This window comes from Tetranychus urticae, chromosome 3 (genome assembly GCF_039701765.1).
Source record: "Tetranychus urticae isolate SD_2017Ah chromosome 3, NJAU_TeUrti_SD_1.0, whole genome shotgun sequence".
Taxonomy (NCBI): Eukaryota; Metazoa; Arthropoda; class Arachnida; order Trombidiformes; family Tetranychidae; genus Tetranychus; species Tetranychus urticae.
In genome coordinates, this window is record NC_142960.1 from 12,915,472 (window position 1) to 12,939,333 (window position 23,862).

General features: G+C 31.6%; 2 protein-coding genes across 2 annotated transcripts in view; one reads left to right on the plus strand and one right to left on the minus strand.

Moving 5' to 3' along the window:
• Nucleotides 1-1,319, minus strand: part of LOC107359881 (glutamate receptor ionotropic, kainate 2-like) — a 50,157-nt gene extending 48,838 nt beyond the window's left edge. Inside the window, exons 1-3 of the mRNA XM_015926470.3 lie at nucleotides 816-1,319; nucleotides 546-707; nucleotides 218-478 (exon numbers count right to left, since the gene is read on the minus strand). Coding sequence (XP_015781956.1) covers nucleotides 218-478; nucleotides 546-707; nucleotides 816-924 — 532 coding nt within the window. The 5' untranslated portion in view covers nucleotides 925-1,319. The remainder of the gene's footprint in view (nucleotides 1-217; nucleotides 479-545; nucleotides 708-815) is intronic.
• Nucleotides 1,320-2,716: 1,397 nt separating this feature from the next.
• Nucleotides 2,717-23,862, plus strand: part of LOC107359880 (metabotropic glutamate receptor 1-like) — a 63,138-nt gene continuing 41,992 nt past the window's right edge. The window contains exons 1-3 of the mRNA XM_015926469.3: nucleotides 2,717-3,727; nucleotides 20,421-20,610; nucleotides 23,147-23,393. Of these exons, the coding sequence (XP_015781955.2) occupies nucleotides 3,074-3,727; nucleotides 20,421-20,610; nucleotides 23,147-23,393 (1,091 nt within the window). The 5' untranslated portion in view covers nucleotides 2,717-3,073. The remainder of the gene's footprint in view (nucleotides 3,728-20,420; nucleotides 20,611-23,146; nucleotides 23,394-23,862) is intronic.

Genomic DNA, 23,862 nt, shown 5'->3' on the forward strand with positions numbered 1-23,862 from the left:
AGACCAAGAAACGAGACTAAATTGATGATGAAATTGTCATTATTCAGAAATGGTTTATTCAGACGAAATGCAAAACATGAAAATCAATCCATTTTATCGAGTTTCGAAAATCATTTCATCGACTGTCAAATGTTCACAGTTTATCTGATGGAAATTTTTCATCGAACAAGTTGATCGAAAAACAAATATTTATCTTGAGATGAGTTTTGCTACTTACACATGTCATCCTCGTAGAGCACAGCTACTTTCGTCCAGTTGAGGTATATTATCAGGTCTCGAAGGGAGTCACTCATTGCGGCCGAACCGGGATGAAGGTTGATTGAAAACTCTTTGCTGTGACCGGCTTCACCCAAGTTTTGAAGACGCGCTTCCATGTGAGGTATGTCGAGAGCATCACAAAGCGATTGTACGTGGATTCCAAGGAGAGGGTCTTGAGGACCAAATATTGAAATGACACCCGAAGTGACCTGGAAACAAGCTGGAATCGGCAGAAGATGTTCAATATGGAATTTAGAAGAAAAGAATTTCGATTTTTCATTGCTTACCTTTCTTGGAGGCATGAAAGCTATCATCATGTGGTACGTATTGAATATCGTAGACTAGAGTTGTATTGGGCAGTATATTTGGATCTTTATTGACTCGGTAAACAGCATATTTAAATGCTAATTCAGTTTGACTATCTTTTTCTTCTTTGGTAAACAATGCACCTACAAAGAACATGGAATAAGTTCATTCGGATATTCAAGATTGGAATAACAATTTTATGGAAAAAAGAGAAAAAACTTTGACACTTTTTTTTCTCTTGATCACTTTACCTATTTTAACAGTTGTTGGAATTGATTGAGCTGAGTTGGAAAAATAATTCCATGATGAAAGGAATAAAAAAATGATAGCAACATTATAAACAATTTTGGCACTTTCCATAGCCTTGGAATGGACAACACTTCACTATAACACCATAACTTGACTGAACTTTTAAAGGGCCAAGTGTATCATTCAAGTGGCAAACATTCAACACACAACACTGCTTTGGACAAAAGTGTTTTTTAACCAACAAACAAAAGTAAAAACTTTTTTGTTTTCCCTTTCAATTTGTGTCTTCCCTTTGCTTTTGTACGTTTGGCTGTTCAATTTTGTTCACTCACTGAATCAACGAAACAAGAAAATGTTTCAACAACAAGAAGACGAAGAAGAAGATGATGGAAAAGGCGAAGAAGAAGGAGAAGAAGAAGAAGAAGAGGGAAAAAAGTTCAGTCGAAAAAAAGATGCGGATAAATATGAGTGAGTTGGTGAGTATTCAGAGAGAATTGGATGGAAAAACCATGAGAATTGATGAAAGAAAGGAGAAAGAGAAAGAAAATCGAGAGAAAATGAAAGAATGAATTTGTCATGTGCAACTTTAATTTTCAACTCCCGCACATTCAGGATAAAACTATTTAATCGATATTTTCTCGTAAATTATCCATCCTGGTTTTTCCCTGGAGCATTTATTTATCAATTCTTTTTCATTGCATTCTTTTTTCTCCAAAAAAAACCAATCAATTCCATAACATCAAGCTTTACTCTTTCAACATCAATCTGAGCTTCTCAATTAATTCAAACTCATTTTTTTATTCTGCAGCTTTTTCAGTAAACTCCCTTTGAGCTCTTCATGACCCTGAATCCATCGCAATGTTAAAATACGATTGTTACAATGAGATCATTTTCATCTTATCATCAGAGTTTAAAAGCCTGAAAATTATCAAAGTTGCTCAAAATGAATGTTCAAACTTGATGCAAGTGGTGACTTCTGTTGCTGATGAAAATAAACCTTTAATCTCAGAAACGGGTTCTTTTGGTTCCAAATCTTATAAATTGAACTTTCAACCAAACTCAAAATCGAAAAGTCAAGAAAATTCTCAGAGCGATTTTAAAATCAGCTTATTACAATTACCATCGAGATTCAAATAAATTTCAATAAACTCAACTGCTAAGCCAAATGAGTAACTAACCAATTAGAGCGCTAGCACAAGGCCGAAAATTTGGTGACAAAAAAGATGTTCAATAGTTAATCTACTTGTAATACGGGATTCGAATTGAAAATTTTCAGTTCTTACTAGTAGCTGTTCAAGCAAAAATTGTTAACCTTTTTGCTTGCTTCGTTCACGTCTATCAAGATTACAAAACTAAAGATGTCGCTAGTTTGGTCACAGAAGACATAAAAGTTTATCTTTGATGAAACTCAATTGTTGAATTGTTTAAACCATTGATAAATGTAAAATCTGAGTAGCTTCACCATTCAGTAGGAAATCGTGAAATCGAAAAACTAAGCCATCGATCCCGGGTTGAAATACTCGGTCATTTTTTCGTAAAATTGGCTTTCGATGATGATCCAAACTGTGACGATTGTGCTAATGAAATACAAGAAAAACAAATGCGAATTAAAATATTGATACAGAAGAGAGTGTTTGATTTTCGATGATTGTTTTTTTTTTGGAGAAAAAAGAATGCAATGAAAAAGAATTGATAAATAAATGCTCCAGGGAAAAACCAGGATGGATAATTTACGAGAAAATATCGATTAAATAGTTTTATCCTGAATGTGCGGGAGTTGAAAATTAAAGTTGCACATGACAAATTCATTCTTTCATTTTCTCTCGATTTTCTTTCTCTTTTTCCTTTCTTTCATCAATTCTCATGGTTTTTCCATCCAATTCTCTCTGAATACTCACCAACTCACTCATATTTATCCGCATCTTTTTTTTCGACTGAACTTTTTTCCCTCTTCTTCTTCTCCTTCTTCATCGCCTTTTTCCATCATCTTCTTCTTCGTCTTCTTGTTGTTGAAACATTTTCTTGTTTCGTTGATTCAGTGAGTGAACAAAATTGAACAGCCAAACGTACAAAAGCAAAGGGAAGACACAAATTGAAAGGGAAAACAAAAAAGTTTTTACTTTTGTTTGTTGGTTAAAAAACACTTTTGTCCAAAGCAGTGTTTGTGTGTTGAATGTTTGCCACTTGAATGATACACTTGGCCCTTTAAAAGTTCAGTCAAGTTATGGTGTTATAGTGAAGTGTTGTCCATTCCAAGGCTATGGAAAGTGCCAAAATTGTTTATAATGTTGCTATCATTTTTTTATTCCTTCCATGTTTACTATTACTTTTAGGTATAAATAATTATCTTTCAGTCAACAGTTTAATCACAAGTCGCCATACAGTGGCCGCCATTCCAGGTGACCTCGTTTTAGGGGCACTTTTTCCCGTTCATCATGCACCCGGAGTCAAACAGGCTCAGTTTCGTCTTTGCGGTGACATACGTGAACAGTATGGCATCCAAAGGATTGAAGCCGCTTTCCACACCATTGACACAATCAATGCAAACAAGGAAATTTTACCCAACATAACTTTAGGTATTGAGATTCGTGATTCTTGCTGGTATTCACCAATCGCTCTTGAACAGTCCATTGAGTTTATTCGCGATGCAATGGCTGCTTCAGATGAGCGAAGTGATACAACTGATAAAAGTGATACATCATCAACTTCCACCACATCTTCATCATCATCATCATCCGTTAGTTTCCTGCCAGAATCTGTATCCATATCTCATTCGCCTTTATTTCCAATGCTCAATGCACCATTTACACCCTTTGGTCGACTCAATACATCGCTTATGTGTCCAAAGCAAGTAAAGAAAGTTAAAAATCTTGTTGGAGTTATTGGACCAGCATCAAGCTCAGTAACTATCCAAGTAAGTTTCACCTTGAGCCATTATTCACAGGGAAAACCTTAACCTTGTCCTGTCACTTTACTTTACTCATGATGATATTCAATTGTTGTCTACAAGTATTGGTATTACATGAAGAAAAAAAAGAATAAAAAAGTTATCAAATCAAACCTTCAATCAATTTTTCTTCTTTACTGTCAAATTAAATTCACCATTTGGTCAAGCTAATAATTTTACTGTTAAAAGGACAACTTTGTTTCATTCAAATGGAAACAACTTCAACAATCAATTACAAGCATCAAAATTGATTTACTGTCAAATTCAGTGCCAATTTCATTAAAAGCTAAACATTTTATCATTGATTCAGCCAACTCATTATCAATCGTATCTTCTTCCTTCGGAACTCGGACAAATTTGAACAAAAAAGATTCGTTTAAACACTTCATTTCTCAAAAGCAGATTTTAGCAAAAGACGATTTTTTCTCGATTCAATCGCAAGAAGAATTTTGATTTTTTCGAGTAAAATTTTCATCAACTCGAAAGGAACTTTTTAAATGCATATTTGACATTCTCTTAATGAAAATGATTATCGAATGAAAGGAAAATATTAATTCATTGAAACGAGATGAACTCGGGCATGATTGATGAGAAAACATTTCTTCTCGAATATCTTCTTCTCTAACAAACTGGTAAAAGTAATGAAAAAATATGAACCAAGAATGACGATGAAAAGGAGAATGAAAAGTTTACTTTGAATAAAAACAGATTAAAGTACATTTTGATTGATATTATTTATCCATTGAATCAGATTGCATTACAAGATGAAAATGGAGATAAATTGAGATTCGGATTGATTCGCTTCAGACTATTATCACTGATATTAATACATGAGGCTCATCATGATGATGCTAATAATGTTCAACTTGCCTGTCGACATTTATTAATATTTCAATATTTTTTTCTCTTCGCTGCAACTTCTCATTGTTCATCATGAAACATCCAAACATTGTAACTGATATAAATGTAAATATTATCGTCAGCATCAACAATCGACAATAATTATAAATGGAAAGATCGAAAAATTGAGGAAAAAAATATTCTCATGTAATTGTAGATTCTGTTGATTGATTAAATTTATTTCCGCGAATTTTCACATTCCATCGATTTTCTCATTCAATTATGTTCGATCATGATAAATATTTATTTTGAATAATCAATTTTTATTTCTTTTGCTATCAAGCAAAGGAAGAGTACATTTAAATAACAAATTCAATCAGTTTTACAAGTCATCATTCTGGTCGTAGTGAATCCCATGAAAGGCCAAAAGGAAAGCCTTCTTTACGAAATTAATGACTGAATTTAAACCGATTCAAAGCATTTATCGAGCAAAGAGAAACAGAAAAAATTGAAGACATTCGACAATTCATCGATGAAGTATGATTAGGTTTAATAAATGATCGATTTCCGAAATTTTGTCAAATTCGATGTCAAGTGTAGGAATTGGCCTTTTCATCTAATTCATCAATCAATTGATCCAATTTAGAAAAATTTCAACTAAAAGGGAATTTCGAAAATCGTTAGTATTCAAGAAAATGATCAATCATAAAAACATCCCAAAATCGATTTTCGATTTTTCACCTTGAAATTGTTCACAAAAAACAGAAAGTTCTTTTTTCAAAACTGGATTGAATACCATTCGCAAAAAGTTCTCAATTTATTTCTAAATTCCGAGATTTTCGTTGATCGCATCACCTTCCTTCGTTAGAACGAATGGAATTTTGTTTTCTAGTTTCTATCAGTTTTTAGACTGAAAAAGTTAAAAATTTTTTGAGCTTTCAGTTTCGTGAGTTTAAATTGTGAAACAAAGACAAAATGCAAATGTACATTGGAATAGAATAAACTTTAATTTTCGAAGAATCAGAACAATGATCGATCAAGCCAGTGCCCAGTGAACATCAGCCAATTAGACGTCGAGCAAACTGTAAGCCTGTAAACTTGGAATTAACTTTGCTGCGAACAGGCTCACAGTTGTAATTTTGTAATAAGCTTATAATTTAATCAATCCAAGAAAGAAAAGGTTCTTAGAATGAAAATTGAATTAGTTATTTATGTGGATGCTTCAATACCTTTTCCAAGTCAGATTATCTCCAACATTTCATCATTTTTATCATGTTACCATCAAAATATTGCATTCCATAATGTAAACTGTTGCAGATTTTTTCTTTTCCCTTAACTCTGAAAATCTAATTTGATAATCTGCAAAATGGAATGCTCCAGATAATTCAATTGACTTTTGATTCAAACTTTTTTAATAACATTAAACTCTAGATGATAAAGCTAATTCTCAGTGGTATTTTTATCTGACATTTAAATTCATGGCGAGATTGATCAAAGTAAATGAAAAAAGTTAAACATTTATCTTTATGAATATACATTTTGTCTCTTGCGAACGTTTCTCTTCATTAGTAAATTGAAATTTTGGTAGAAAAAAAAGTTCATTGAAACTCGATTTTAAAATGATTTCGAACAAGATTGACCAATTTCAATGGTTCTATTGTTTTACCCTGAATGAGCATAAACGATGATCTATTTGCGACTCACTGTTGCTATAAACTGATGCTTTATAAAGCTTGTTATCTGATTGATAAATAATTAGCTAAACAAAACCTACATAAATTAACATAATTAACTTATGTGATTAATTTTGTTATTAAATTACTATTTATAAATGGATACAATTAGAATAACGAACTATCGTTCAAACTTTTGGGCTCAATTTGCTCATCACTCTTCATTTCCTTATCTTTCATTATTCAGAATAGTTAAGCAGCTGAGATACATTTAGATAGTGTTTAATGAACACTCAAGTTTCAATCAAATTCAACTTTCAAACAAAGTTGAAAAAATTTACATTTCTCGTTTAGGTAATGAGCTACTCTTGAGGCTGATAAATGCACTGATCTGGATGCAAAAATTTCTATTAATTGGAGTTGGTTAAATTGAAAAGTTTGTAAATCTTGTCAACTGAATGACAATTAGTTCTATTCCAATTTAAATCAATCGATTGATTAAATTGATCAAAACAGTAAAATGGGTTGTAGAATGATAGAAATAATCGAAACTAAAAGAGTACGAAAATCAGCCTCATCTCATTAATTCAATCGAGAACTAGTTCAAGCATTTTCAAAATCAATTTTTCCACAGGAACAGAAAATCATGAAAAGGAAATGTTTAAATGTTTATTTCTTATCGATTCTCAGAGTCTTTTGATATGCAAACAAAATCACATCAATTATATTCTTTAAGTTACGTTCGATTGATCACCTCGACGTAATGGTGTCTCAAAGAAGAGTTAATTTTTTTCTTACCATTTCATTGTTTCCAAAAAAGCTCATCAAAAGAAAAGTAACTGCTCGTGTTGAGATCGCCAGTGACAGGACAGCAACCAGAAACTAGATGAATATCAGAATAATCTGTGGAGAGGAAAAATTCGGTGAAACCAGAAATTGTTAACAGAAATCAGAATTTCAAAAAGATTTTATTTTAACTTGAAAACACTTGTTCAGAGTTACTAACGTTCAACTAATGTAATGATTGAATGAGAGGTTAAGGACAAGGATCATTCACTGACTGTAAATTGAGGAAAAGGAAATGATTTATAATCAATTCAAAGTTGATAATTTTGATCGAGATTGACTTTGATCAGAGAAATGATTGGTCAAAATATTGATTAGGTGCGAGATAATGTTTGAATTTTTTGCATTTGTAATTATTAATAGATTGCTTAAAGGTTTGTTTTTGATCGCAACTGTAAATTGACTTTTTGTTATCAACTTGTTAGGAAAGAAAAGTTTGCCTTTGATTAGCTAACTGGTTAAATGAAAGCTGTGATACAAGTTGATGGCTTGAAGCTGATAATGAATGATCAAAGTGTGTCCTCGATTGAATTAACTTTCATGATTAGAGGTGATAAAAGGCGAGCGTAAAGAGATGAATGAAAATAAGGTAAAGACTATGTGATGAACTTTTGCTTGCTGGAGAAGCAAAAAATTTCATCTTTACATTGATGGATGAACTCGTCAAGTCAATGATGAAACTCTAGATTCAAAGACAATGAAACAGTAGCACAAATGTGTGAATAGAGAAGAAAAAAGTTGTCGAAGAAAAGAAACTTTTTTTCAAATTAAATTCACAAATGAATGGAATGAGAAAAAATGGACAGACTTTTGATTGATTCTTTTTCTTGACCAAAGTCAGTCAGTTGGCCAAGCAAATTTCATCAACTTAAAGTGTTTCCAGTTGACATTGAATTTGAACTGGGGCAAATGGATAGTCATCTGATGAGCATTGAAAATGTTCAATGTTTCAATCAATAGAGAACTTTTTTTCTTCTCCTTCAATTATTGATCTAATCATCAATGACATTCACCAAACTAATCAGCAATAAGTTTAATCTAGTAAATTGTTTTCCAAGACGAAGAGAAACTTATTGATCTTTGACTTTCCTTCGGTCAAAAAACGTTGTGACCCAATTTGACCAATTTAAATGCATTTTTCTTGTCAAATCAAAAAAGGTAAACTAATGAAATTGAATGTTAAGAAAAGTTACTTTTGTTTCTTTGTACGCTCAAGGCAACAATAAATGTTAACTTTCATCTCAACTTGAGTAAATTTCATTCAAAGTTTCATTTTATTAATGGTTTAAAAAAGGTTTTGCTTTCATGGAAACGATGAAACATTGTTTTACCGCAAGAGTTGAATGGATGGTTAAAGATGTTGGACAAATGAAATGATCAACTTTCAAACCTTGAAATTTGACAACTTTTATTTCTCTTCACTTTTTTTCGACCTTCTGTTATCGATTGTTACTGGCCTAGATTGGCTGATTGGTCGAGTTGATAATTGTTGGTCAGAGATGAAAGTTGTTAATCAAGTTGAATTGTTGGTAAAGTTGCTTGAAATTGTATCATCAGTTTGGAATGGATGAGGATGATTGAAGATGAATAGAAATTTTTTTTCTTGTTGTGTGTAATTTTCAGGCAGAATCGATTGGAAAAAGGGAAACAATGGAAGGGAAAAAGATGAAAATGGAAAGGAAAGGGAAAAATGAAGATGAGAGTTGATAAAGAAGCCGGCAAATGATGAGATGGAGTAATCGATAGAGTAAATGGATGAAAGGATGATGGAGAAGATGAAGGGATGTAAGAAGATGACTTGTTATGTATAATGAAAAGAGGATGAGAAAAGAGAGAAAAGAGAGAAAAGCAGAGAGAAAATAATGTTCAAGTAATAGATATTATATTTATATGGAGAGAGATAAAGAGCAAGGGATTGGGAACATGATGAAAATGAACAAGGAATTTGGTGGGAAAAGCAAAAAAAGGTTGAGAGATTAAGGAAACACTAATCAGAATTTGAGTCTTTTTTCCTTCTTGCTGGCTTACCCTTTCTTATCATTCATGGTATCAGATGAATGATTCTGAATATTTTCTTGTCAACAGAAATGAAATCCTCATTCGACATCAGGTAATTTTCATCATATTTTTCTTCCTTTCCTTGTTTTTCTTTTCATTATCCTTTTTCATACAGAGAAGACTACAGATTATCTGGTGATGTTTGAGAGACAAACATTTTCTTATTTTTATCATCATTCCAATTGTTTGCCCAATCAAGAAATTACTTTAATACAGTCGAGCATTTCACGAAATTAACATGTTTGATTCAGTAATTGAAACAAACCTTTATTTTAGATGCTTCTCTCCTACAAGTCACGGTTTGATCAAATATTTTACAAATGCTTAACCGTTTTGTTTCATCTGAAAATGTTATGTTGCAAAGAAAATTGCTATAAAAATTTCAGTTTTCAAGAAAATCGAGTCCAAAGTTGAAACTTCGATCGACTTTTGTTCAATTATAGCAGCTTTTTCCATGAAACTCATTTTGCTGATGTAGCTTTTGATGACCAACCAGAAAATGCACTTATTTGAGGAATAAAATTTTCTGTTTCTGTAAAACAGATCAGTTCGATTTTCAGTTAAACCTGCAACTCAAAAGTCAAATGTTTTCGATAAGCGTTTGACTGAAAGAAACGTTATGCTATTGTTTACGGAAACAATCAACTGAAATCCAAAAACTTGAGACTCTTTGCTTTATCTATGGTCATCGTAAACTTGACAAAAGATAGTTTTAGAATACGAAGTTTACGTTTTCGGGAAAAGCATCCTTTCGGATCGTGAATCGATGTCATTATCTCTCAGAATTTAGACTTGCTGGATTCATTGGGTTCATCTTATAAGTCTTTGCTTTTCTCAGACAATTAAGTAAATCGAGCAAGTGAAAACTCTTTCACTTTTGAAGAAAAACTTCGATTTTCATTCAAACTTTGAGCAAAATTAAAATCAATAACCAAATCAAAAGGAAATGACTGTTGAGTTGAAGCTCTCATTGAAATATTCAAGAGTTGTCATTGAATTTGACTTGAAATGATTGACCGGTAAATGTTAAATCATGATCAATATTGTCATTGAGAATGAAATTTTTCACATGATAAATCATTTTTTAATCAATAACAATCTAGGATGACAATGCAATGTGAATCAAAGCGCGACAACAATATAACTGAATAAACATGTTTATCTTATGAATTAAACTCAATGATCCAATTAAAAGCTGATCAACAGGAAAAACAGAGTTTAGTCTTGTTCCAATGAGAAATGACGATAAATCTAAATTAACAGCTCAAATGAACTCGTCAATTGAGAGCATTTGATAATTTCGAAGACAAAATTCAACCGTAATCGTTGGCTGGAAACTAACCTAACCCTAACCTCGAAACTCGAGTAAAGTTTCATTATCAATGTGACAAATTGACGCAACGCTTAAACGGTATGAACTTGATGTTAAATTTGATTCCAATTATTGAAACAATTTACTCTAATTGAAGAGAGTTGGTTAAGTTTTTAGCATTTTTCATTGCCAAGATGAACAATGAAAAGTTTGAAAAAAAGGAAAATATTTGTCGGAACTTTTACTCAGCGATTCACTTAATCAATTTTATTCAACATTTTCACATTCATTTCCTTAGCTGAACTCTCTCATGTTGACAGGAAATATTTAATCAAATGAGAAAAGATTATTTTCACTTTTTAAGTGAGAAAAAAGAAGAAAATGAAAAATTTTTAATGAACTTTTCATTGAGGTTTAATGAGATAAAAGAGTTTTAGTTTTTTTCTCTTATTCATAAGAAAATTCCATTTATTCCGAGCTTTTCTATTTTTCCATTTTAACAGCCTTTTTCCTTTCTTATTGATTCATCAATTGGTTCAATGAGATTCAGGAAATGATTCAAGATTATCTTCACTTGAAATTATTCACACATTTCCCTGGTTTAGATTGAGAGACAACTTTATTCCTCTTCACCCACTTTTCCACCTTCAATCAATTTCACTTTTCCCTTAATTTGCTTTTCATTTTACTCTATCATGATCAACTTTGAAAGGCCTCATAATTCAGAGAAGTTCATGTTTTCACGTTCCCTTTGATTCATGAAGAAAAATATTTCTAATTTAAACTCATTTATCTTCATCTTATCATCAACACACTTCCTTTCATCAACTCTACAGATTCATGTTCAAGTGAAGTTGTAACTCAGTTTTGAAGGAAAAATATCATTGATGAAATTCCCATTCACAGGCTACAAATGATTAGCCAGGAAAGCATGAGATTTTGAAGGAAAATGATGAGTTAAGCCTCGTGAATGAATCACGCTACAAGATGTATTCATTTGGAAATAGCAGTTGAATCAGTGAAGAATTATTATTTCATCAGGTGACACAATTTGATTGAATGGCTAATATTGTTCAAGGCAGAATTGATTGGATTAAAAGTTGGAAATCGCACGAACAACTGAATGGACGAAAGAACTTCGTCAACGCATGGAAGACGAATAATAATGCCGATGTTTAAGGGTTTAGTTATTTGAACAGTTTCTAAGTAATGTGCATTTGGAATTCACTGTAATAATTCGAAACGGTGCTGAAAATTCTTGGAAATACTAGGCAACCAAGTTGCTACTCTTAAATATTTCTTTCATCATATCCTAGTTTTCATGTAACTTTCTGAGATTTGTATTTCTTAACAACTTTTGTATAAATATTCTTAATTATTCGACAAATATTTATTGATTACTTTTGATGTAATTGTTTAAAGTTACATTGATGTGAGGAATCTCTCTGCTCTCTTTATCGAACTTTTTCTCATCGTTTCTTTCGTCAAAAAGGAAATCAAAAGATGCATAGAAGATGAAGAGCATAAACATCCTCTGTTTTTTGAGTGGCTCTTCGAGACTAAGACTATTAGACTATGACTGGTTGTGTGGCTAGTCACATCTCTTATACTAGAAAATCTAGCTCCCGGTTTCACCAAATTGTAACAATTTCTAATTGATTCAATTTGTTGCTGAGTTTGTACAAAAGACAAAAACTTTCGAGTTAAAGAAACATTTTTATTCAGTGCTTAGATCATTTACGTTATTGTTAACTACTTCTTTTCTGGTGCATATTGGAATATATGTGAACATTTTGACTCATTAACTGTGATTTACAATCTTCAATGGAAATTCATTGGAAAATTAGTGATAATTCTTTGTACATACTCTGAATAAAGTAACACTGCAACTCGAGAGTTGTCTTAAACTGGTTTTGCTGCTATGAAAACTCTTAGTCCTTACACTCAGTCGGTTTTACTCTTTTCAATGCTGGTTCTGTTCGCATGAAAGTTGGTTCTATTCAAATGAGAATGCTTGCAAATTGATTGTCCCATAGATGATGCTTTACATTCCTAACGCTCATCTATTTGAGCTTCTTCCTAAAGCAGACAAGTTGCAGCTCGCAGACTTTCTTACAACCTTAGCGCTGTTCAAATAACTTCTGAATTCAATTTTGAAATTTACATTCCTCATGAAGCTGTGCAGATGTGAAATCTATTATGAAAAGGATGAATAGGTATGAATGGTGTATAAAGTTGCAACTTTTTGCACAGTTGAAGGAAAATCATTTTAATAACAATCTTATAACCAACTAGAGAAAAGCATTTTTTATTCATTTTTTGCTTTAAATTCAAAACCTGAAACATTGCATGGTAAAGCATATGGAATTGAATGCATTTCAGAATATATAAAAAAAGGAAACTTTACCAGTGAAAAAGTTAAGTTAGAAAAAAATTCTTGATAAAAAGCTCGAGGCGAGGGAAAAAAAGAAAATGATTTCCATCATTCATGGGTACTTTCCATGTTGCCCTGAAAATGTGTAAAAAGAGAAGAAGAAACTGAAAGATCAGGGGAGAAGAAGAAGAAGAAAAAAGTATTTCCTCAATATTGATGATTATTGTTATTACGATTATTGATCAAATCAACTCCCTTTTCAATTGATGCACTAACCTTGGTCAATTACCGCAATTGGTAAGGAAACTGATGACTCAAAAAGTGATATTAATTTAATGGAAAATAATATTTACATTGGAAAAGGAAATTCAACGAGAAAGTGAGAAAAGGAAGGCAAAGCTCAACAGGAAATCGTCAAATTTAACCTGTTTCATGATTGGACAAGTTTATCTGGACAATTTCAGAAGCAATAGAAATTGATGAAAAATTCAATTTTCTGGTTCAACCATTTTTCAAACTTGAACACTGTTTACACTTTCATAATCCTTCATCACTCATTACGATCATCATTTTAATCAACTTTGGTTACCATTAACATGATAGAAAAAGAAGAATCAAAAAAGAAGAAAAAAGTTTACCGTAAATAATGATATCAACATTAATCATAATCTCATGTTGTTGATTAACCAATTAATTCCCAGTAATTATAAGTTTAGATAATTTCACCTCCAATTATTATAATAGACTAACCAAGCTTTGTGAACCTTTTTTGCCTTGTGACGTGTTTACTTACTTTACCTTAAACGATATAATTGATGAATGCTGTGAAAAACGGCGTGAAGACAAGGGAAGAAAAAAAAGAGTTTTGCTCGAAAAATGTTCACAGATTGAGCTTAAGGAATCATGCAAACAAATGTTCTCTGTGAACATTTTGTTTCAATATTTTTTTCCGTTATAATACTTTAATCTTTTACCATGAATAACATGATAATTCATTTTGACAGAAACAAAAGGCTGATTACGACCAACGAATGTAAAGTGATGTAAAAATTGAAAAAAAGAAAACGAAAAATTCGTCAAAAATTTAACTCGAAAACGAATCGAAAAATTTCAACAAAATAAACTTTTTCAGTCATCAGAAAATTCCAACTGAATTATCAGAGAATAGAAAAAAAATTATTGTTCCAAATGTTCAGATCATTAGCAGACTCTTGATGGACAAACAAAAAGTTGGTTAAAAAGTGATTCGAAGTTGAACGAGACGATTGAATATTTTCATGTCGAATAAGAATAATTGAATCTGGAGAAAAGAAGAAGGAAAATGGACAATTTCGAGACTTATTCTCAGTTGATATTGTTGAACTTTATCGGTTCAATTTGGGTTCATCTTTTGGCCAAGGTTGAAGAGTGGGAATGAGGATAACAGAAGAATAAGTAAAATAAAGTTTAGCGCATTACATTGAGTTAAAGACAGAAGCAGATGATTATGTAGTACCAGATATTGTATTGGTTAAATGAGAATATATTTCTCTGAGAATGTTGTCCATTCTCAACTGAATTGAATAAATTCTTATCAAAGCCAGAAGAATGGAAGAGAAAAAAAGAAAAGAAACTGGCAAAACTCATTTCTTTTTTCGCTAGTCATTCACTTGCTCCAGAACATCATCATCATCATCATTTTCATCCCAAAGTTGTAAACTTTTCTCTTGCTCGCCTTCCTTTGCCTGCCAAATCATTTTCCCTTTTCATTCTCATCATGATGATAACCATGATAAACAACAACATTATCATCATCACCATTTGCCTTTTTGAATAACCAATTGACAAAAACATTTCTTGCCAACCTCGAACAATCGATAGTCGAGAAGAAAAAAGTAAAAAACGAAAACATAACATGATAAAAGTGAATGAAAAGTGATAGAAATTTCAATATTTTTTCTTCAACTAAACAAGTTTCTTCTTTTTCTTCAAGTTTATTGAATCATCTTTCAACTGATTCCCATTTGTAATGAGATGAACAACAACAATAAAAAAAGAGTCGAACTGAGGGAAAATGAAGAAGCATGAAAATGGCCCAAATTGAGAAGTAAAATGTAATAACGATGAATGAATGAGTCAAGTTACTGGGAGTTTTTTTTGCTTCTTCTTCTTCCCTCCTTTCCTTGTATTTGCAATAATATTAATAAATGATGAGGGAAAAGTAAAGAATGAAAAGGGTTTATTGGTAACATGAATAAAGGGAATAATGTGAATGAATAAGAATCGACGATTTATACATTTGAATATTACTTGTTAACCGCGAGAATACAAAGCATTTCCACCTTCATTCTCCTTCTTGTTCACCAGGAATTCAGATGATATTCCGAGTATGTAACATAATATAAGAACTGGTAAAATGAATAGACTTTTAAAGTTTCTTTTCTTTCTCTCCATCTCGAGCTTTTCTAATGCCTTTTGCTCATTTCTTTTTTTTTCCTTTTATTCAAATTTAACCAAAATTTTCATCTTTTCAAATGTAAAGAGAAGAAAAAGTTTATCCTTTTTTCCTGGTGAATTTTGGTGAAAGATGAGGAAAAGTGATTTTCCTTTTTTTACATTTTCTTTTTTTAATGCATACAAGTGTTAGTATATTCATCATGAAAACCAGCTTGGAATTTTTTCCATTCACCTTTCTATGTTTCCTGTTAATGTCTTGAAATTCAATTGGATCATGAACTTGGAAAAAATGAACTTCCAAATATTTGTTGATTATTCAACAGATGGAGTTTGGACATTTGACTGAAAAGTATCGGTTCATCAATAGGAACTTTTTTGACTTTTGTTTCTCTTTTGTTGGAAGATGGTTAAGGATAAGTTCAAAGGGATTTTCGGGTTAAAAAGGCTTAGTTAATATGGAAATGACGAGGAATCTAATGATTTTTTTCTGTAACTTTAGCTTGTTGACCTTTCGAAGAACATTAAAACTGAATTTCCTTGTGATGTGAATGTATGTTCTATGTCTGACGACATGGAATTTGACTGAGAATGATAATCATGAGAAACTGATGCATTACTTATCCCCGTGAGCTCGAGTTTCCATCTTATTTCACTGTATTTGATGTTCGTTTGTAACTATTTGCAATACTAACTAATTTCACAAATGTTTGATTCCGTGAAATTAAATTACTGTACGAATGCTGGAGAAGATATTCAATTGACATGAATTCACCTGAGATTCAGTTTTTGTTTCAACTTACCTAATTTAATAAGCAATGTCAACCTTCAACGAAATTTATGGTTCTTCATTCATCTTCATTGAAACAGTCACTAACATTCACATTAGCCTCGATCTTGAATCAAAAGTTGAGCAAAAAAACATAAAAATAACTTTACTTTTCCTGCTCACAGGAAACGTTGCGCTCAACTTCAATCCATTAACATACAACATTAAAATCCAATCTTCTTTGGTTTCTTCACCTTACAAATAAGCAACTTTTACCGCTTTAAGATCAAAATCAGACTTAGTTTCCATTCGCTGAACACTTTCTGCCAAAATCGAAACTCATTAGCATCTAACATTTCGACGTTTTCTCGATGAGAAACTTGAAGCTTGAACTTATCAAGACATTTGCAACATAAACGAATCATCTTCAAGATAGTCTTTCAAGAGATCGAAATCCGTGAGAGAAGCGTTTTGAGCTGAGAATAGTTTTAAGATAACTTGAATCGAATTTACAGAAAATTTCGAATATCGTTTTTGCAGTTATCGAAAGATTGTTGAATGAAATAGAAACAGAAACTAATCATGATTTTCTCTCAAAAGATCGATAAATTTCCATGCTCTGACTAATTTATGAAAATTTATTCGCGAAAAGAAAAAATCGCTTTCATGTTTCATTCTAAACGAGTTTTTGGTTTATTTCTTACTAATTAACAAATTTTCTTTTCAGATAATTTCATTATTCAATGTTTACCTCATTTTATGTTCATCATCTTTATTCATTATGAATACATAATTGAGACGCGCAATGAACTGAGTTGAGCAGGAAAAGAATCTTTTCCTTGAAACAATAGAAAAGACGTAAATAGAGAAATAATTAGTGGATGGTAAAGAAAAATGATGAATTTTGATGGATTCTGGTGAGTTGGCTGAAGAAATGAGCAGAAATAAGACAATTATATCAACTGAATTGAACTGGATTGGAATAAAATTTTTGGTGAATAAATGACAATTTTTATTGTTGCTCAGTAAAAGAATGGCAAAAAGGATGGAAGAGAGAAAAAAACTATTTTTTCGATTACAATTCTTTTTGTTGTAACATTCAATTCTCATAGATATATCATTCTGTCTCATGTGATAACATTAATCATATTGATAATGATATCTGAATCATTAAATAAATTGGCTTCAATAGGTGAGTTACTTCCGAATGACATGTTATCAACTTTTTATCCTTTTCTTATTCTTTACAATTTATCTTCATTTTCTGATTCATCCAAACTCACAATATTATCGAACACCAATTTCATCTCTTCTCCAACCAGAACAAAATGTCACCACTGATTAGATTAAAGAGCCAATTAAAACTCGAACTTGGAATTACATCTTCAAGTTATCAGAAAGCGAAGGATAATAAGATGAGTGACTAGGGAATGAACTTTCATTGTGAGCCAAAAATTTCATTTTTCCATGAATTTCTTTTCCAAACTTTTCGAACAAAGTTCAACCTTAAATCGCTTTTTTCTCAGCAGTTTAATTGGCTTGGAAATTCTTGGAGAAAAAGTCTAAAGCTAAAGTCAAAGAGTTCTTTGAGATAAATATTATAACCTAGAAGCTGGGAGTTAAACTGAAGATGAATGTTGTTATAAAGATTTACATTTTTCGTCAAACTTACAACTCTAATTGTGAATGTTTTTGAACGATTTTGGCCTTTTGTCAATGTTTGTTTACCAATAAATGGAGTTTTGTTTTTCATTGGAAAGGATTAGTCCATTGAATTGAATTGTTTAACCTGAGTTGACTCTTGTTTTGCTTTCAATGTTTGACTTTTGTCGAACTTTTTTCACTTCCTTTCTTGTTGTTGATTGAAAAATAATTTGACGAGAAAACAAGAAAAGACAGAAGAGTTTCAAGGGTTACTGGAACCTCAGGCTAAATGCCAATCTCTTTGAATCAAAGTTTGTTCACATTCTCTGAGCAATATTACAAGGTAAAATGGTGCATGATAATTTTGGGTAAAAAGATCTTCATGTTTGAATCACTTGTTCAATCCTTTTGTTTTGTCTTTTTTTTCACTTTGATTTTTGCTTTTCAACATTTTCTTCTTTTTACTTCGTCTTTTTGTTTACTCGGACTGGAAGAAGCCTTGTCAAGAGCAAGTTACACGAAACAAGATGGTAAAAAAAGGAAAGAGAATAAAGAATTGAATGAATGAATAGAGTTAGGTGATGATGATGAGAAGAAGAAAACCTTAAGCTTCTATAGTTCAGTGATTCAGAATGTTTACTTTGTAGGGAAAAAAAAGTTTCTTCCAAGTGGTTTCATTATAATATCGTAAAGAAAATTTGGTTTCCCAAGAAATGAGCCAATGCTCTTGATTAGAGTCGAGTTAATGGACCTTGTCCTTTAACGTTCAAACTAACCTTCGAGCAAAATTAAATATTGAAATTTCCAATAAGCAAAAGACGGATTCCGCAATAACTCGAGAGAACCTTTCCTCTTAATTTCATCGAACATCAGAATATCCTGAATTTTGAAAGCAAATAACATTTCATAACAATCTTTCATTAAAATCTTGTAATATCACTAATAAAACTTTCAAAATCTTTGCGAAATAAATGAACGAATAGTTCAATAAATTCAAAACCCAATGAACATAGTTTTTTTTGTGAGTCAAAAAAGAGTCACATGTGACTCACAAAATTTTGTGAATTTTTTTGTGAGTCGCAATGTGACGGCCTTTTGACTCACAAAATCTAGCTGGCCATTTCGGGCACTAAATTTTGATCCTGTTCATGAATCATAAGGGAAATTCATATGATTCTCAAATTAAAGCCCAATAACTCAATTGAATTTGATTCTTTAAATTTTAACATTAAAGATTTGAGTTAGAAATCCTATTGAAAATCGTCACATAATTTGAGCCTCAATATAAGAAATATTATCTTATATATAAATTCTGAATCTCCTTTGAAGATTCCTGTCGCTAATGATTCATGTCGCCATTTCAGAATCACGAAGAATTTTATGAATCAACCATGAGAAGATTCGATAACTTCTATTCAAATATAAACATCAAGCATTGCTCACGATAGATATGTCTTTTAGTAGTTTAATTTAATAAGTTAGTTGTAGCCGAGTGGTTTGAGGCACATTAAATTAGTATATTAATTAGTGTCCTGGGTTCTAAACCCGTTAGGAGCAGTTATAAATAAATTAAATTAAAATGTAAGATATAAGGTAAAATAATTTTTGGCATAAAGATTCTTATCCAATGAATTTTGAATCAGAATTTCTGATTCTCATGGTAAGGATTCAATACGATTCTAAATTTCGTGAATCAATTGTGACAAAATAGAGACTCACAAAATTTGTGACTCACCTGTGAGTCATTTGTCCTGTTGTGAGCGTTTCGTGACTCACATGTGAGTCACAAGTGTTCATTGGGAAATATTGTTTGCTTATTTAACTTCGAAATATCTAGAATTTTATTGAGACTCTCGATTGAAAGAAAAATTCTCAGCTATTTACTGACAGATCTATTTAAACGCGTCTCATTACCATATTGAACTGTGAGCGATCGACATCGAGAAATCTTCACAAATTGTTACGACTGTGCTGCGCTATGACTTTCGAAATGAAGTTGTACAATTTGTTTGAAACGATGTCAATACCTAGTCAAAGTTGATTGATTATAAACTTTGACTCTGAAGCCCATTCGAGTTGAAATCGCTTAAAAATGAAACCTCAACATTGAGTTTACAGTCACTTGTCAATTATTAAATTGATTCAAATACCAAGTTGTTTGCAAGCCCAATGTTCACTTAACTGGATTAAACTTGAATCTCTTAACCCAACTGTTAAAGCACAGCAACCAAGCTCATCGTGCGTTTGACACATTAAATGAACCATGTCTCAACAGAATCAGTTATAAACACTTCAATTGACCGACAAGAAACAAAATTCAGAAACAATTGACGAAATCGAAAAATTGCTCATCAAGTTAAACAAATGCTAGAAATCGACTATTGATCATGAAAATAGCGATTCAACTTTTGACAACTTCATTTGAATATCATCATGGAACAAAAAACTGTAATCATTCTCTTGATTCTTTGCATCGAAAAAAATTAACATTTATTCTTGTCTTTTTCCCTTGTTCCCCTCCTTCTCATGGTAACATCACATCATCAACTTGGTGTAACGAATTAACCAAAAACTTAACACGCAACACCAACTAACACCATGATCCACTTTAAATCCCTTATTTAACACGGAACAATTGATGAACAATTGAACACCAACCAAACTGTTTCAAAACGTCATTTATTGCTCACTTTACTTTGGACAAACAAAAGGTTCAAAATCTTTTACAATTATTTGCCATTCCACAAATAGGTTATTCAGCAACGAGCAAAGATTTAAGTTTAAAAAGTCATTACATGTACTTTCTCCGAGTGGTTCCATCGGATGAACTCCAAGCCAAAGTCATGGTCGACCTAATTTTGAAAAATAATTGGACTTACATTTCAGCAATTTACACTGATGGTTAGTAAATGATTAATTGCAATTTAAATTACCAAAACTTTTTGTTCGACAAAAGATTTCGACTGAAAAATGGAAAACAAAAAAAGTGAAAAGAAAAGAAGGAAAAAAGTTGAAGAAAATCAAAATTTTGCCTCCCAGTGATAATGATGAAGATAAGTTGGAAAGTTCAAGAAAGTGGAAATGAATCTTCTTGATCCAGGATTGGTCAAAATTTAAACTTAACTTTGGAATAACTTTTATTTCTTTTCAGTTTCCTTTTCTTTACCTTTTTCCTCTTCGTCTTGCTTACTGTATTTATTTGTTGCTCTTGTAAGATAACAGTGAACAGGTAAACATGATAAAAGGTAAAAAATGATGGCATTTACCTTGACTTGGCATTTTCGTTTCTTTCAGTGAACAAAAGATTTTCTACAAATTTTTTTTTTCGTTTTCCTCCATTCAATTCAATTCCATTCCCTTCACTTTATTTTATTTATCTTATCCATCATGTTTGAGTTGGTCAAGAGAAGAGCAAATTGCACCCTTTTTTAGCTATTTAAAGGTCAAATATAGCATCATTCAGTAGGATAGTTTCATCAAATGATTCACTTTGTCCAAGTTTACTCAACCTCTGTTTGATCGAACACAGGTGAAAGATTAAGATAAGTTTGATTGGATCAATGAATTTTTCTACTAAAATATGAAATCAGAATTTTTCTAACCAAAACTCGAAAAATTTAAAAGAAAATGGAAAATGAAATTATCTTGAAGCTTTTTTCCAATCAAAGGTAAATTGAAGCTTTTGAACGAAAGTCTCTTTTTTGGTAACATTTCTCACAAAGTCATCTTTAAATTTGGTGGCTGAATTCATGATATATTTACCTTGAAAGATTGGAAAGAGATGAATAAAATATATCGACGAAAGCTGTCATAACTTGGATTCGTTGAAAAGATTAATGTTAAACTGTAAATTTCGAGTTAGAAACCAAAAAGCATTTCTCAAGTCAAGTCTTTTGTTTCATTTTTTGTCTTAAACATTTTCTTACAAACGAAATGATAATTTGAGCAAAAGGGAAACTCAGGCAGAAATGTAAACTAGAACAGGGTCACAATTTGAATAGCAAGTCTAGTCGAGTCTTGTAATGCAATGAAGTCTTTTACTTCTGACTTCACCATCAAATGTGTAAGCTCTTAAGAAGGGAGTCCAGGCTTACTTTTACTCGAGATCACAGGTCTTGGTTTAAGTCGATGTCTGCCTATCTTATGAGGAAAGTCTGACTTCTCTTTTGTGCTAGAATAAGTCATTTTAAGTTGAATTGAGTTTGCTTATTCAATAAGTTTTTATTTGCTCTTTCGATTTTACTCGATAAGCAAATCGAAAACGCAAAGCGAATTTGGATAGAAAATTGAAAATTTCAATTGATTATTTTTGCACGAATCGAGAAACTCTATCAAGTATTACGATTTAAACATTAATGAGTTTCCCTCAGTGACTTTCTATTAATTTTATCCAGAAAAATTGCAATTTCTGTTTTACAAAATCGATAGTAAAGTCGTTCAAGTTTCCAATTAAAACTGCATGAGGCTGTATTCAGTTGAAAAGTAAATTTGAATAATTGTTGATCCTTTGTAATTTAATCGCATTGAAAACTGCAAACTTTCTGATTTGGGTTAATGTACCAAAACTTGCAGATTAATATGATAATAAGGTGAATAATAGTCGTAAAAATGAAAAACTGAAAAGAAGTGAGAAAAAAGTAAGAACAAGAAAATCTCGTAAAAAAAGGAATGAAAAATATTTTCTGTAAATAAAAGAAAAGATGAAACTTGCTTTACCCTGAAGAGTAACCATAACAACCAATATTTCATTGATTCACTACCAGCATGAGTTTTATCATTATTTGTCATCCAAACTCATAATGTTTATTATAATTTTACGCAACTTTTTTTTATGTATTCACATCATAATTTTAATGTCACTTGCAACGAGTTTTTATCCTTTTCTCTTCCCTTCTTTTCATTATCATCATCATTTTATTCATCGGCTTATTAACCTTCATTCTTGTTCATGAGGCATCCTCATCTTCGGCTCATCAAATGTTCACCTCTTTTGTGTCTAAACCTATTATCTGGTTTATTAAACACAATCAAAGTCTATCCAAAATTGAAATATTATTTACAATTCAATCTCTTTTCACACGAACTCCAAGCAAAAAAGAAACTCTTTTTTTCGAACATTCAACTGCGCTTTTCAAGTCGACTTTTGACTGTTCATTTTACTCCTCAGCTTGAGTAAGACATTCGACTTTTCGAAGTCTTTTAGTCCATCATTTTTGCAATGGAAAAGGTAAAAAAATGAATTTCTGGTTGGTAAAGAGTTTGCCTTTTTCGTTGTCTTCATTTCAATGTCAACTTTCTTGATGAAGTAAACTTTGAACAAAACTTTTCTTTACATTTTTTGCATTCTTTTTCAGTGGAAAATTTGGTTCGAAGTGAAGGATTTGAATCTTGAATTTACTTCATTTTAATATCTATTTTATTTATTCTTGATTGACAGGCAACTATGGAAGTAGTTTGATGGAGGTTTTTAAAAATTTAGCTCAAGACGTTGGCATTTGCCTGGCAAATACTGAAGTTGTCACCAATAATGCTGAGGATTGGAAGTTTGATGAAATTGTGATATCCATTCTGCAAACAAAGTCTGTCAAAGTTGTCGCCTGTTTTTGTGAAGGAATGACAGTTCGAGGTATACTTAAAGCAATACGTCGATTGAATGCAACCGGAGAGTTTCTCCTTGTTGGAAGGTAAGTCATCTTTGACTTTCTTTACCTGAAAAGGCACAGATTACACAATGCATAATAAATTCGTTTCAACATGGAACAGAAGCAATTGAATTTCTTTTTGCACCTTTTCAAGTTCTTCTGGTGAAATCTGGCAAAATAATTGGCAATGTTCAAGATGCATGATTAATGCCAGAGAAGGTTATAAATGAAAATGAAGTCTTAAATGAGATAATTTAATGCGCTTTCTTGTTCTGTCCAAAATCAGGCAATCTTGTTGATCGTAAAAAATTAATTCCAAGCTTCTGTTGCAAGAGCATTGAATTTGATTGAAATCATTTTCCTTTCTTATTCTTGCAAAATCTGTGCTTCATGAAGTCAATAAATAGGTGATGAGCCCATTTAAGCCTAAACAAGGAAGGGTCCCAAGGTTATACGAAAATTTCAATTTCAATTTTTGTTTGGGTTAAGCCTATTGGAAGCCATAAGGATC